This window comes from Lithobates pipiens, unplaced genomic scaffold (genome assembly GCF_037356315.1).
Source record: "Lithobates pipiens isolate NorthernLeopardFrog02 unplaced genomic scaffold, aLitPip1_a1.2 Scaffold_19, whole genome shotgun sequence".
Classification (NCBI taxonomy): domain Eukaryota; kingdom Metazoa; phylum Chordata; class Amphibia; order Anura; family Ranidae; genus Lithobates; species Lithobates pipiens.
This window is the reverse complement of record NW_027507764.1, coordinates 43327804-43344208: the sequence shown is the minus strand read 5'-3', so window position 1 is coordinate 43344208 and position 16405 is coordinate 43327804. Positions and strand designations below refer to the sequence as shown.

The 16405-nt window shown below is 42.8% G+C and overlaps 1 protein-coding gene across 4 annotated transcripts in view; it reads left to right on the top strand.

Annotated features, from left to right (window-relative positions):
- Window positions 1-16405, top strand: part of LRRC72 (leucine rich repeat containing 72) — a 57280-nt gene that overhangs the window by 17528 nt on the left and 23347 nt on the right. For 3 of the 4 annotated variants that reach the window (XM_077490695.1, XM_077490694.1, XM_077490696.1), the window contains exon 5: window positions 12802-12915. In XM_077490695.1, the coding sequence (XP_077346821.1) occupies window positions 12802-12915 (114 nt within the window). Of the gene's footprint in view, window positions 1-9009; window positions 9447-12801; window positions 12916-16405 lie in introns of those variants that run through there. The other variant, XM_077490697.1, reaches the window with a different exon arrangement.

Here is a 16405-nt window from a genome sequence, read left to right as displayed (position 1 = left end):
GGCACTTGCAGAGCAGTACTATCCACAAGAATGAGTCTTGTTTAATGGGGGTATCATTTCTGCCATGGATGTGTTCGGGGGAGGGGGAATTGGGGGTGTCCAGTTAGGCTGTATGGGGCCCCATAATTTGTAGCAGCAGCCCTGCACACATACAGTGCCTTCCAAAAGTATTCATACCCCTTGAGATTTTCCACATTTTGTCATGTTAAAACCAAGACGTAAATGTATTTTATTGGAATTTTATGTGATGGACCAACACAAAGTGACACATAATTGTAAAGTGGAAGGAAAATGATAAATGGTTTTCATTTTTTTTTTGTTCACAAATAAACATCTGAAAATTGTGTGGGGGCATTTGTATTCAGCCCCCTTTACTCTGATACCCCTAACTAAAATCTAGTGTAATACATTCCCTTCAGAAGTCACCTAATTAATAAATGGAGTCCACAATTTAATAATCTCAGTAGAAATACAGGTGTTCTGTGAAGCCCTCAGAGATCTGTTAGAAAACCTTAGTGAACAAACAGCATCATGAAGGCCAAGGAACACACCAGACAGGTCAGGGATAAAGTTGTGGAGAAGTTTAAAGCAGGGTTAGGTTATAAAAAAAAATATCCCAAGTTTTGAACAACTCACAGAGCTCTGTTCAATCTATCATCCGAAAATGGAAAGAGTATGGCACAACTGCAAACCTACCAAGACATGGCCGTCCACTTAAACTGACCGGCCGGGCAAGGAGACTATTCAGAGAAGCAGCCAAGAGGCCCATGGTAACTCTGGAGGAGCTGCAGAGATCCACAGCTCAGGTGGGAGAATCTGTTCACAGGACAACTATTAGTCGTGCTCTCCACAAATCTGACCTTTATGGAAGAGTGACAAGAAGAAAGACATTGGTGAAAGAAATCCATAAGAGGTTCCATTTGCAGTTTGGGAGAAGCCATGTGGAGGACACAGAAAACATGTGGAAGAAGGTGCTCTGGTCAGATGAGACTATAATTGAACTTTTTGGCCTAAAAGCAAAACGCTATGTGTGGCGGAAAACGAACACTGCACATCACCCTCAACACACCATCCCCACCGTGAAACATGGTGGTGGCAGCATCATGTTGTGGGGATACTTTTCTTCAGCAGGGACAGGGAAGCTGGTCAGAGTTGATGGGAAGATGGATGGAGCCAAATACAGGGCAATCTTAGAAGAAAACCTGTTAGAGTCTGCAAAAGACTTGAGACTGGGGCGGAGGGTCACCTTCCAGCAGGACAACGACCCGAAACATACAACCAGAGCTACAATGGAATGGTTTAGATCAAAGAATATTTATGTGTTAGAATGTTCCAGACCTAAATCCAATTGAGAATCTGTGGCAAGACTTGAAAAATTTCTGTTCACAGACGCTCTCCATCCAATCTGACAGAGTTTGAGATATTTTGCAAAGAAGAATGGGCAAAAATGTCCCTCTCTAGATGGGCAAAGCTGGTAGAGACATCCCCAAAAAGACTTGCAGCTGTAATTGCAGTGAAAGGCGGTTCTACAAAGTATTGACTCCGGGGGGGTGCTATACAAATGCATCCCACACTTTTCACATATTTATTTGTAAAAGATTTGGAAAACCATTTATCGTTTTCCTTCCACTTCACAATTATGTGCCACTTTGTGTTGGTTGATCACATAAAATTCCAATAAAATACATTCATGTTTTTGGTTGTAACATGACAAAATGTGGAAAATTTTAAGGATTATAAATACTTTTTCAAGGCACTGTGTGTAAAAAAAAAAAAAAATATATATATATATAGCCTTTGTTCCATCATGGCTGACACATGACCCTAATAAGTCGGGGAAATGGGGTGCTTTGTGCCTTCTAAGGCCGCGTACACACGGGCGGATTGTCTGCCCAACTAAGTCCGTCAGACAATCCGACAGACAGTCCGTTCAAAATTTGAATGAACGGACTTGACCACACACGATGAGCAGACAGTCCGCTGAAAACGTGCGCGATGACGTGTACAGCACGTACGACGGGACTAGAAAAACGACGTCCAATACACTGCAATGCAACCTTCGGCCGTGTAAACCCTTTCTGAGCATGCGCCATACTTAGTTCGTCCAACTTGCCTACACACGAGCGGACTGTCCGCTGAAACCAAGTTTGGACGGACAAAACCAAGTTTCAGCGGACAAAATTACGGAAATTCCGAAAGACAAAGTCCGTCAGACTGTCCGCTGAAAAAGTCAGCTGAAGCCCACACACGAGCGGATTGTCCACTGAAACACGGTTCAGCGGACTAAGTTGGACAGACAATCCGCCCGTGTGTACGCGGCCTAATAATTTGGCTACAGAAGTGAAATCTCTTCCTCTGTGATTTAATCCTCATCTCACTTCCACTTTTATTTCCTGTCTCTTGCCTTCCCTTTGATTCCTTCTTGTCATGGGGCTTAGATAGAGCTGTACAAGGCAGGGCATCGAACGTCTGTCCCAGATCTCTTCAGATGTGTGAAGGATATTTCTGAAGACAATGATTTAACTAGAGGACAGACATAACTTCACACAGGGAAGCATTTCCAAAGGAAAAAAAAAAATCTGGCTTCTTCTATAATGATCACGGACAAATTCTGGACTAAAATAGAACAAAGCGGATAGCGGGGTAAAGGGAGGTCATTGTGTTTTATGAAAGAAGTTCCAATCTGTGTGTGATCCATCCTTTCATGGAGATCATACTGCGCACGGCAATCAGTGTAGGTTGGCGAGGAAAGTGCTAGATGATGCTTTAAGCCCTACAGCCAGGAAATGAGGCGACTTGCTGCAGATTATGATGCACATTGTGAGACGCCCACAGTGTGCAATGTAATCAGAGTAAGTCATTTTAGTACAAAGATAGGAACCTGTACAACTGTGCAAGACTATAGGGATGGCTGGAGTTCAGCCTTAAATAACATTGCCCAGCTCCATCTGTTAATTGATTAACGGGTTATAGTTCCAGTTTAAGCCGGTGCTATGACCGCTGCCTCGAGTTTCCTGTGTCAGGGTGGCTCCTTTTTCTTTTGCAGCATTCAATGAAGCCACCCTTGCATTTGGGGACTGAAGTTGTGTCTCCCTATACTGTGTGCATCAGTAGAAACACACATCCCTAGGATGGCAAGACACTCACCTGCAAGTCTGGAAGTTCAGGGAAGCAGCACTAAGGTCTGGTTCACACGGATGCGTTTTCAGATGTGACTTGGGTCACATTGAATTGTATGACAATGGAAAAGGCATTGCATCCAATGGTGCCTGTTCAGATCAATGCAGCACAGCTGTGATGTGACTTTGGGGAAGAGTCCTGTGCTACTTTGGTGCAATGCAGTGTGATTTTGTGGTCCATAGACTTCAATGGAAACACATAAAAAGTGCATCTACATGTATTTTTTATATGAAATTGTGTGTGCAATTTGTGCTGGTTGTTTGGAGCCAGTACAGGCCGGCATCCTAACAACCAGTGACTCAGCTTTGTTGTGAGCAGCAGGGATGAGTCATCGGTTGTTAAGGAAGCCGTACCTGCCAGCATCCTAACAACGATGAGTCATCCCTGCTGCCAGTGGGAGATTCTCTGCTCACAGCAGAATGTAAACAAAACAGCTGATATGGGGATCTCATGGCAATCCATACTAGGCCCTTCGAGTCTGGTATGGATTTTAAGGGGGACTCCATGCCAAAACAAAATAATGCGAAGGGTCCCCCCAAAATCCATACCAGACCGAACCTTATCTGAGCATGCAGGCCAGGATAGGAAGGGGGGCAAGTGAGTGCCCTCCCTTCCCGAACCATACCAGGCTACCTGCCCTCAACATTGGGAGGTGATTTCCCCCACCCCCCCTCCCCCACCTTCACTGAGCAAAGCACCTTGTCACCATGTTGATGAAGAATAGGGGCTTTTCCCCACAACCCAGGCCCGGTGGTTCTTGGGCTGCGGGGAATAGCTAATCAGAATCTGTTGTAAACTGCAAGTGCTGGGGTAAGAATTTTAACAAAGCGTTTATTGGGGAATGTTTATTATATTGTGCTCTATGAGTTAATTGGATTAATACTACTTTAACCCCTTCACGCTGACAGTACACATATGCGGCCCCACTGGACTGGGCTTTTTTTCCTTGTGGCCGTATTTATGTGTATCAGTCTTTGATCTGGCAAAGTGCACTCCCAGCACAGAGACCTGGGTCTCAGTGGGAGCCTGGGGTCCCATACTAATGATTGGTACATGGAGCTGCCGGTTCAGAGTCACCTGATCGCGGTGTTAGCCTCTGATTGGTTGTCACTGTGAAGCCCGCCCCTGTGTTTCTCTCCCTGTGAATGGAGAGAAGAGATACATTGTATCTCTCTCGATCTCCTTGCAGAGAAAAAATTAAAAGTAAATAGATAAAAATTGCTAGATCAAGGTTTAAACTAGGTTAGTGTTTGGGTCAAAAAAAGGGTCATGGTCAGTATATTTTGGAAAGATTTACCCCCTTCCTGACCAGAGCATTTTTTTTGCAATACGACACTGCGTCGCTTTAACTGACAGTTGCACTCAAACAAAATTGATGTTCCTTTTTGTTCCCCACAAATAGAGCTTTCTTTTGATGGTATTTGATCACCTCTGCGATCCCTGTCATGTTGCTAGGCAGAATAGGGAAATGCCTTTTTTACATCTTCCCGTTCTGCCTCTCCGTGTCACAATCGCGGGCCACCAGCGGACATCGAATCCTCGGGATCTGTGGGCACGCTCGCACCCTCTAGCCTGCGATTTAAAGGGGATGTAAAGGTACGCCCATTTGTGCAATCGTGCCATTGTGCCGACGTATATCGTCGTGCGCTGGGCGGCAAGCGGTTAAATTAGCGTTGGTGTGTTTTAGTTAGGATAAAAAGCAAAATGCGCACTATTGTTTCTGGGCTACAGGTACATACAACAACTAACATGCACATACTGTATGTGGCATTGCTGCGATCATCCAGAGCAGGAGATTATATATATTAGTTATAGTCTGTGGCAGCTCCCTCACCCCGCGTGGGAAAACGGCCGGAAAAAGACGATCCCACCCCCCGGAAGACAGGCGGAAGGCGGCGACACCGCCAGGGAGATGGACAGAAGGCGGCGATACCCCCTCAACCCCAGGAGATGGATGGGAAGGCTGCGATCACCCCCCCCCCCCCACGCGGGAGACAGATGGGTAGATGGCGGCAATCCGGACCCTTCTTACCTTAGGAGGCAGATCCGGGACCAGCAGGCAGACAAGGATCCGGGGATATGGCTGCTGCTCCCAGCCGAACAGGAAATGAGTCCTGAGACCCGACTGGCCGGGAGGAGAATTGGGAAGACAATAGCGAATATGAATTCACTATTTTCACACAACTGGGTGGGCTCAAGGCACAATGGTCTGTGCCCTGAGTATAAAAAAGAAGAAAACCGCGCTAAACAACGGTGGGGGTTGGAAATCAAAAAGGATAGTGATAACAATGGCTACAGACAAATACTAATTGTATCACTGGGTTGCTGCCACCCACAAGGAGAGAAACTCCAATTGGGGTTTCCTCCAAAAAATAGAACAATATGGTAACCGGGGTAGTTGGCGCTACCTACAAATAAAACTCCTTACAAATAGAGTGAAGAGAAATCCTTCTGCCGGGATTCCTCAAATCCTATAAGATCCTGATTGTTTCCAATAGGATCAAGAAAAACGGCAACAGAAAACAGTTCCTACTAGAATCTATTACAATCATAAAGATAGTCTAATGTGTATCAGCCACACCCTACAGAGTAAGGTCGGTATATATAAAAATTATATATATAATCCCGAAGAGATCATGTATTCATCCTAAAAAATATATATATATAATAAAAAAGGGGTATATGCCAAAAAGTGCTGCTATTATGCGATTTTCCAAGTTACAAGCTACTCAAATGTCCCAAAAAAACAGCAATATTCCTACTGGAAATTCATTCCTGAGATTGACAGATAGATCCAATAAACGAAGGAGAAAGGAGAGAACTAAAAACCAAACAACAACAAACAAAAGACAAACAATTGTATATGTGTATCTGTTGCTAAGTGCAATATTGCCTAAAATCGCATTAACGCCAAGATATATTTAAATAAGCAAATTCCCAGTAAGAGGCGTATATAAATGTGCTTATGAAATTGTAGTCAAAACTTAAATATACAAGCTATAAGTGCAAAATGCTAGTATAAACATATATATAAAAAATATATTATATATATATAAAAAGTGCATCAAAAAGTGCAGGTGAAGAAACAAAAAATCAATTAGCCAACAAGTTAAATAAACAATCTATAATGAAAAAATATATAAATATAAAAAAATATATATAAAAAACAAACAAAAATAAAAATAAAAATAAAAATAAAAAAATTAAAAATGCAAATAAGAATAGAAATACAAAAATAGTGTCCAATTGTCCAAAAAAATCTTCAATAGTGCAAAAAAAAGTGACTTTAGTGCTTCTTGTGCAATCTTGAACGTGACTTCTGTGTTCCCCCACAAGGTACCCCACTCACCAGAAGAATGTACCCCTGCAGGGGTAATTCGCCTTCAGATCAAAGTCTGCCGATATCCAGCTCCTCAATCGCATCCGGAGAGAGATTTCTCAATCCCTGCCGATATCCAGCTCCTCAATCGCAACCAAGGGGAGATTTCATATGTCCTCATAAGAAAAAAATTGTAGCCTCCATAGTGTGATTTGTATAAAAAACCAATTTATTGCCACAAAAATATATAAAACAATAAAAACATAAAAATAAAAATAAAAAATGGAAAACACAAATCTCATATGTTGAGACAAGATATGGAAATACAGTCCACTAAAAAATCACTCAGCCCCCATATATAAATAAATGGTGACGTTCCAGGAAAACAGATAGTAAATCCTAGAACCAAGCTGGGAGAAAAATAATCAACCATACGCTAATGGCACTATATCCCAAAAAACAAAGGACTAAGAGTGCAAAAACCACTTAGAAACAATGTACCAGGATATACCCTGTTGCATATGGTCACTCCAGTTTATGTAAGTCCCACAGGGATAGAGCCCTTCTAGCGTAAAAATCAATCCGAACGTGGAAGCCGCTCGGTAGATACGCAGCTGCAGCTTGCACTCCAACTGCGTTCCAGCGAACGGAACTAACGTAATAGGCGTAACTCCGTCGAACGCGTTTCGTCATTGACGTCTTCAGCCGCTGAAGACGTCAATGACGAAACGCGTTCGACGGAGTTACGCCTATTACGTTAGTTCCGTTCGCTGGAACGCAGTTGGAGTGCAAGCCGCAGCTGCGTATCTACCGAGCGGCTTCCACGTTCGGATTGATTTTTACGCTAGAAGGGCTCTATCCCTGTGGGACTTACATAAACTGGAGTGACCATATGCAACAGGGTATATCCTGGTACATTGTTTCTAAGTGGTTTTTGCACTCTTAGTCCTTTGTTTTTAGGGATATAGTGCCATTAGCGTATGGTTGATTATTTTTCTCCCAGCTTGGTTCTAGGATTTACTATCTGTTTTCCTGGAACGTCACCATTTATTTATATATGGGGGCTGAGTGATTTTTTAGTGGACTGTATTTCCATATCTTGTCTCAACATATGAGATTTGTGTTTTCCATTTTTTATTTTTATTTTTATGTTTTTATTGTTTTATATATTTTTGTGGAAATAAATTGGTTTTTTATACAAATCACACTATGGAGGCTACAATTTTTTTCTTATGAGGACATATGAAATCTCCCCTTGGTTGCGATTGAGGAGCTGGATATCGGCAGGGATTGAGAAATCTCTCTCCGGATGCGATTGAGGAGCTGGATATCGGCAGACTTTGATCTCAAGGCGAATTACCCCTGCAGGGGTACATTCTTCTGGTGAGTGGGGTACCTTGTGGGGGAACACAGAAGTCACGTTCAAGATTGCACAAGAAGCACTAAAGTCACTTTTTTTTTTTGGACAATTGGACACTATTTTTGTATTTCTATTCTTATTTGCATTTTTAATTTTTTTTTTTTAATTTTTATTTTTTTTTTTGTTTGTTTTTTATATATATTTTTTTATATTTATATATTTTTTCATTATGGATTGTTTATTTAACTTGTTGGCTAATTGATTTTTTGTTTCTTCACCCGCACTTTTTGATGCACTTTTTATATATATATAATATATTTTTTATATATATGTTTATACTAGCATTTTGCACTTATAGCTTGTATATTTAAGTTTTGACTACAATTTCATAAGCACATTTATATACGCCTCTTACTGGGAATTTGCTTATTTAAATATATCTTGGCGTTAATGCGATTTTAGGCAATATTGCACTTAGCAACAGATACACATATACAATTGTTTGTCTTTTGTTTGTTGTTGTTTGGTTTTTAGTTCTCTCCTTTCTCCTTCGTTTATTGGATCTATCTGTCAATCTCAAGAATTAATTTCCAGTAGGAATATTGCTGTTTTTTTGGGACATTTGAGTAGCTTGTAACTTGGAAAATCGCATAATAGCAGCACTTTTTGGCATATACCCCTTTTTTATTATATATATATATTTTTTAGGATGAATACATGATCTCTTCGGGATTATATATATAATTTTTATATATACCGACCTTACTCTGTAGGGTGTGGCTGATACACATTAGACTATCTTTATGATTGTAATAGATTCTAGTAGGAACTGTTTTCTGTTGCCGTTTTTCTTGATCCTATTGGAAACAATCAGGATCTTATAGGATTTGAGGAATCCCGGCAGAAGGATTTCTCTTCACTCTATTTGTAAGGAGTTTTATTTGTAGGTAGCGCCAACTACCCCGGTTACCATATTGTTCTACAATGGTCTGTGCCCTGAGCCCATCTTTTTTTTTTAAGCCAATTGGGCTCTAATAACGTGCTTCAAAAAAAACAAACAAACATTGAAATCCATGCATCTGGGTCCCTGCATGTAGATTAGGGGCCGGACACATGGATGGGGGGGGGGGGGGGGGGGAAGGCACCCAATGCGCCCCTATGGATGGGCTGCTACTGGTTATAGTAGTAACAAGAAATATAAAGTTTTTTTATTTTTTTTTATTTTTTACTACTTTGGGCCAGTTTTGCTTTGATAAGAAATCAAAACCAGGAGATATCCTTTACCATTTACCACCAAATGAAAGCCCAATTTGTCTTGAAAAAAACGCAGTATAATCCACCTGGATGCATAAACTAGTTGTGAGGATATGTACGGTTTTACTAACACATGTCAAAGTTGCAAAATTGTGCTTAGGCATTAACATTTGTTTTACCCTTAGGTGTGAAGGAAGTTAATTTCCTTTATCATGTGGGATTTTCTTTATTTTGTACACTTGCTGTATACATGTCACAGCTCAGTGTTTCCAGCAAAAGAGCATTGTGGGGAGGAAAGTAAAAGCAGTAGCCGTGTCTATATAGTAGCTGCAGGTATGTCATTAGGGTGGTCATTCACAATTGATGTATGCAATTAACTTAGTGATCTAGCGCCCCCCACCACACTTGTTCCATGTCATTAGGGTTGCCACCTCATTCCTTTTAAACCCACATATTAAAGGGGCTGTAAACCTTCATGTTTTTTTCGCTTTAATGCATCCTATGCATCCTATGCAGTATTTGTAGCTGCTGGCTTTAAAAAAAAAAAAAAAAACGTCGGACTCCCGCTTTAAGGTGAAAAAACACCTGGCAGTCACCGGCCCCCCAGCCCCCACATTTTACTTACCTGAGCCCCTTCATCTCTTCGGCGGGGACATGCTGTCCTTCTCTCCATAGGGTCCCGTGTCTTGATTGGATAGATCGATAGCAGCACAGCCATTGGCTCAATCAAATACAATGACGCAGGGGGGCGGGGGCCAAGTCTGTCATTCGTGTCGATGGACGCAAATGCTGGACTCGGGAGCGCGCCTGCAAGGTAACCCCCCGGAGATCGCTTCTCTTAGGGGGTTATCTGATGCGTGGAGGAGACCCAGAAGATTTTTTTTTTTTACACAAAGTTGTCACTAAATGATATATTGCTCACACATGTCATGGTTATATGTAGAATTGTACCCCAAAATACATTCTGCTGCTTCTCCTGAGTACGGGGATACCACATGTGGTCTACTTTTTGGAAGCCTAGCCACGTACGGGGCCCCGAAAGCCAAGCACTGCCTTCAGGATTTCTAAGGGCATACATTTGTAATTTCACTCCTCACCACCTATCACAGTTTTGAAGGCCATAAAATGCCAAGATGGCACAAAACACCCACAAATGACCCCACTTTAGAAAGTAGACACCCCGAGCTATTTGCTGAGAGGCATGTTGAGTCCATGCAATATTTTATATTTTGCCACAAGTTGCGGGAAAATTACAAACTTTATTTATTTTTCACAAAGTTGTCACTAAATGATATATTGTTCACACATGCTATGGGCATATGTGAAATGACACCCCAAAATAAATTCTGCTGCTTCTCCTGAGTACGGAGATACCACATGTGTGGGACTTTTTGGGAGCCTAGCCGCGTACGGGGCCCCGAAAACCAAGCACCGCCTTCAGGATTTCTAAGGGTGTAAATTTTTGATTTCACTCCTCACTACCTATCGCAGTTTTGAAGGCCATAAAATGCCAAGATGGCACAAAACCCCCCCCAAATGACCCCATTTTGGAAAGTAGACACCCCTAAATTTAGGGGTACACTAGTGAGACTCACAGGTAAAAAAGCACCTAGGCTGTCAGAGACTGTATCAAAACGCTACAAAAAAAACTGTTAGCGATCGCAGGGATCAGGCCTGACTCTGCGAACGCTGCAGTTAGGTTTTTTTTTCGTTTTGTAAGTGCCAGTGATCGATCGATACTGCACTTGGGTGGGCTGGGCTGGGCTTGGCGGAGGGGCTAAACATAGGTGCTAGCAGGTATCTGGGCTGATCCCGCTAACAATGCGTTTTGGGAAACCTAAACTGCTGGCGACGCTAATATAGATCTGATCAGATACTATATTACTAAGGGAAGTGTATGCTTTGCGCGTGGGTGTTTGCGGTACTGGCACTAACCTGACGCTGCCTGGGGCGACGCAGACCTTATCTGACCCTCAAACTTATATCACCCACCGGGTGATCAGGGGGTTAAACCTTTATTAGGTAATAAATGGCGAGTGCCCTGAAACTATAAAAAAATAACTAACCAACCAGCGTCACCTGTAACAGTTATATGGTGATCACTGGTGAAAGGGTTAACTAGGGGGCAATCAGGGGGCTTTATGCGGTAGTATATGGGGGTCCCTGGCGCTATAAAAAGCTGCGGCGAACCTAAATACCTACCTGCCTAACTAGTGTCACCTGTGACACTAATACAGCGATCAGAAAAACGATTGCTTATTAGGCTGGGTTCACACTGGAGCGATGCGGGAACGCCGCGAATCTGCGGCGGGTTCCCGCATCGCATGCCTCCCGGCGGCAGTTCACACTGCCCTATGTGAACTGCTGGGAGTGTCAGTGAAATGTTAATGACACCCCCAAATCAGTTCGCATATCGCAGTGCGATCTGCAAACTCGGACAGGAATCGGATCGCATGGTGTGAACACCCATGCGATCCGATTCTGCTGCGGACCAAAAAAAGGGTCCCGTGCGAGTTTGGGGCGGGTGCGATGTGAATTCAGCCATACTATCTGTATGGCTGAACTCGCATCGCACAGAGATCGGATGTGATTTGCACTGCAGTGCGGTGCGAATCACATCCGTTCTCATAAACCGCTGCAATGTGAACCCAGCCTTAGTGACACTGGCGACGGGGGGTGATCACGGGGTTAAACCTTTATTGGAGGGGTTAGGGGGTACCCTAGAGCTAAAGGGGGCTAACCCTAACTGCCCTAACAGTTATTACAGTCACAAATGACACCAATGCAATAATAAAAAAAAATAAAAAATGCAATTGGTGTCACTGTGACTGGGGGTGCAGGGGTGATTGGGGGGTGATCGGGGGGGGTGAAAGTGTGCCTGGCGTGTTCTACTGTATTGTGTAGTGTTGGTGCAACTCACCGATCCTCTCTCCTCGGTGCCAGAACGAAAAAGACCGACACGGAGGAGAGATGACATCACTTCCTCTGCCTGTGTTTACATTACAGGAGAGGAAGTGATGTAGAGGAGGGATTTCATTTGTCAGGAGCGATCGCGAGGGGGTGGCCATGAATAAATGGCCGCCCCCTCATCCCGGATCGCTCCTGCACGGAATCCAACCGCCGCTGGCACCGGGTGGGGGGGGGGCCCGATCGGGCCCCCCACCCGCGGGAAGGCAGGGACGTACATGTACGCCCATATGCCTGCCCGTGCCATTCTGTCGACGTACATCGTCGTGCAGCAGTCGGCAAGTGGTTAAATTCACTTTGTGCCTTATCTGCATTAAATTAGCTACATAGTTACATAGTAAGGTTGAATAAAAGCACCAGTCCATCCAGTTCAACCTGAGTGAGTGTCTACAATTGTCCCTATTCCTGTACATTGGTCCTTACCCTCAAGGAGCCCACAATCCAAGGTCCCCATTCATATACTAGGGGCCAATTTTGGACAGAAGCCAATTAACCTACCTGCATGTCTTTGGAGTGCCTCAGAACCTATTATGCTTGGTTTTAAAGGGATAAGGTGGCAACCCTATAAGTGATGTCCATGGCTCCGGCCTATGTTGGCATCATTCTCCGGCCGCCCCCCCCCCAGTTGCTCCATATATTAATTTCCTGCAATCCTCTCCTTGGCAGCCAGCAGACTCTCTTCATTCGGAGATGTGACCTGTCTCTTTTTATTTATCTCCAGGTTCTCTGAAGCATTTAACCTCGTTACACACGCTGATGCTGAATGATAACCGCCTGACCCAGCTGCAGGCCACCGTACAAGAGCTGAAACGGATGACCAACCTCCGAGTCCTAAGTAATCACTAAACACATCAACCACACAGCTCCCTCTCACAATGAATCAAGCTTAATGATAGTTCTGACCTGCTGCAGGCTTCCTCCATGTCCAGGATCCCTGACAGCTGTCAGTCACTAGAGGATGGAAACGCCTGTGAGAGAAGCATCAGACGGAAGCTGCCATAGTTCTGGAGCCATGACATCATACTCGGTAGAGTGTCAGGATTTCTGTCCTGAACCTATCGTGCAGCTAGGGAATGAGAAAATGGCAGCTTCCAGAGGACACTTCTCACACAGGTGCATTAACCTCTTAATATAATAAATAGTGTTGGCGTTATCTTCAAATAAAGTGCCAAGTGCTTAATAGAAAAAAACTGTATAAACATAATCAAAAAATTGCATAAATTCAATTATCCCAAAAGATCCAGGGTATTAATAAACTTTCTATAATGTGACAAACACCAATAATGTGTCTCCTGCTACAACCAAAGTGCTAAAAAAGTGCCAAGTGCTAGAAAAAAGAAATGACATAATATAACCTTATAAATAAAAGGTATCAAGAGGAAAAAAAAGCACATATGTAACTAAGGATTACCCCAATCCCCTTGGGATCCAATAGTATTAAATATAAATACTAAGGTTTTATTTTTTTTATTTTTTCTGGCACCTTTATATTTAATACTATTGGATCCCAAGGGGATTGGGGTAATCCTTAGTTATATACAGTGCCTTGCGAAAGTATTCGGCCCCCTTGAACTTTTCAACCTTTTGCCACATTTCTGGCTTCAAACATAAAGATATAAAATTTTTATTTTTTGTGAAGAATCACCAACAAGTGGGACACAATTGTGAAGTGGAATGAAATCTATTGGATAATTTAAACTTTTTCGCGAATAAAAAACTGAAAAGCGGTGGGTGCAAAATTATTCGGCCCCTTTACTTTCAGTGCAGCAAACTCACTCCAGAAGTTCAGCGAGGATCTCTGAATGATCCAATGTTGTCCTAAATGACTGATGGTGATAAATAGAAACCACCTGTGTGTAATCAAGTCTCTGTATAAATGCACCTGCTCTGTGATAGTCTCAGGGTTCTGTTGAAAGCGCAGAGAGCATCATGAAGACCAAGGAACACACCAGGCAGGTCCGTAATACTGTTGTGGAGAAGTTTAAAGCCAGATTTGGATACAAAAAGATTTCCCAAGCTTTAAACATCCCAAGGAGCACTGTGCAGTATCAGACCACTGCAAATCTACCAAGACCTGGCCATCCCTCTAAACTTTCAGCTCAGACAAGGAGAAGACTGATCAGAGATGCAGCCAAGAGGCCCATGATCACTCTGGATGAACTGCAGAGAACTACAGCTGAGGTGGGAGAGTCTGTCCATAGGACAACAATCAGTCGTACACTGTACACATCTGGCCTTTATGGAAGAGTGGCAAGAAGAAAGCCATTTCTCAAAGATATCCATAAAAAGTCTTGTCTAAAGTTTGCCACAAGCCACCTGGGAGACACACCAAACATGTGGAAGAATGTGCTCTGGTCAGATGAAACCAAAATCGAACTTTTTGCCCACAATGCAAAACGATATGTTTGGCGTAAAAGCAACACAGCTCATCACCCTCAACACACCATCCCCACTGTCAAACATGGTGGTGGCAGCATCATGGTTTGGGCCTGCTTTTCTTCAGCAGGGACAGGGAAGATGGTTAAAATTGAGGGGAAGATGGATGCAGCCAAATACAGGACCATTCTGGATGAAAACCTGTTGGAGTCTGCAAAAGACCTGAAACTGGGACGGAGATTTATCTTCCAACAAGACAATGATCCCAAACATACAGCAAAATCTACAAAGGAATGGTTCACAAATAAACGTATCCAGGTGTTAGAATGGCCAAGTCAAAGTCCAGACCTGAATCCAATCGAGAATCTGTGGAAAGAGCTAAAAACTGCTGTTCACAAACGCTCTCCATCCAACCTCACTGAGCTTGAGCTGTTTTGCAAGGAAGAATGGGCAAGAATTTCAGTCTCTCGATGTGCAAAACTGATAGAGACATACCCCAAGCGACTTGCAGCTGTAATCACAGCAAAAGGTGGCTCTACAAAGTATTAACGCAAGGGGGCCGAATAATTTTGCACGCCCCACTTTTCATTTTTTTTATTCGTTAAAAAAGTTTCAAAAATCCAATAGATTTCGTTCCACTTCACAATTGTGTCCCACTTGTTGGTGATTCTTCACAAAAAATAAAAATTTTATATCTTTATGTTTGAAGCCTGAAATGTGGCAAAAGGTTGAAAAGTTCAAGGGGGACGAATACTTTCGCAAGACACTGTATGTGTTTTTTTTCTCTTGATACCTTTTATTTATAAGGTTATATTATGTAATTTCCTTTTTCTAGCACTTGGCACTTTTTTAGCACTTTGGTTGTAGCAGGAGACACCTTATTGGTGTTTGTCACATTATAGAAAGTTTATTAATACCCTGGATCTATTGGGATAATTGAATTTATGCAATTTTTTGATTATGTTTTTACACTTTTTTCTATTAAGCACTTGGCACTTTATTTGAAGATAGCGCAACACTATTTATTATTATTAATTTTGTGGTTGGCTGACCTATTGGGAGTGTTTGCAACTGTTTTCTTTGAGTTTCAGTTTGATATTTTTATCCATTTTTGCGCTTGAGTATTTTTCTTTGTATTCGCATTAACCTCTTGCTTACTGGGCACCTAAACCCCCCCCCCCCCCCTCCTGCCCAGACCAATTTTCAGGTTTTAGCGCCGTCACTCTTTGAATGACAATTGCGCAGTCATACAACACTGTACCCAAATTAAATTTTTATAGTTTTTTTCCCCACAAATAGAGCTTTCTTTTGGGGGTATTTGATCCCCTCTGGGGTTTTTATTTTTTGTTTAGGCCGATACGTATTCTTCTACATATTTTTGGTAAAAAAAAATCGCAATTAGCGATTATTGATTGGTTTTGCGCAAAAGTTATAGCGTTTACAAAACGGGATAGTTTTATAGCTTTTTTTATTAATATTTTTTTTTTACTAGTAATGGCGGCGATCAGCGATTTTTATTGTGACTGCGACATTATGGCGGACACATCGGACATTTTTGGAACCATTCACATTTATACAGCAATCAGTGCTATTTAAATGCACTGATTCCTGTGTAAATGACAGTGAAGGAGTTAACCACTAGGGGGCAGTGTAGGTGTTATGTATGACATGTGTTTTTTTTTATTGTAAGGGGGCGTGGCCTGGCATGTGACATCACTGATCGTCCTTCCCTATAAAAGGGGACAGACGATCGGTGACAGCCACAATAGGAAGCACGGGGAGAGGTTTGTTTACACAGACCTCTCCTCATTCTTCAGCTCTGTGACCCGATCATGGGACACCAGCCGCGATCGGGTCCGCTGGTCCCGCAGCCACGGTCACGGAACACAGGACTCGGTCGGGAGCGCGCCAGCGCGCTCCCGACCCACGGCTGGGCATTTAAACAGCAA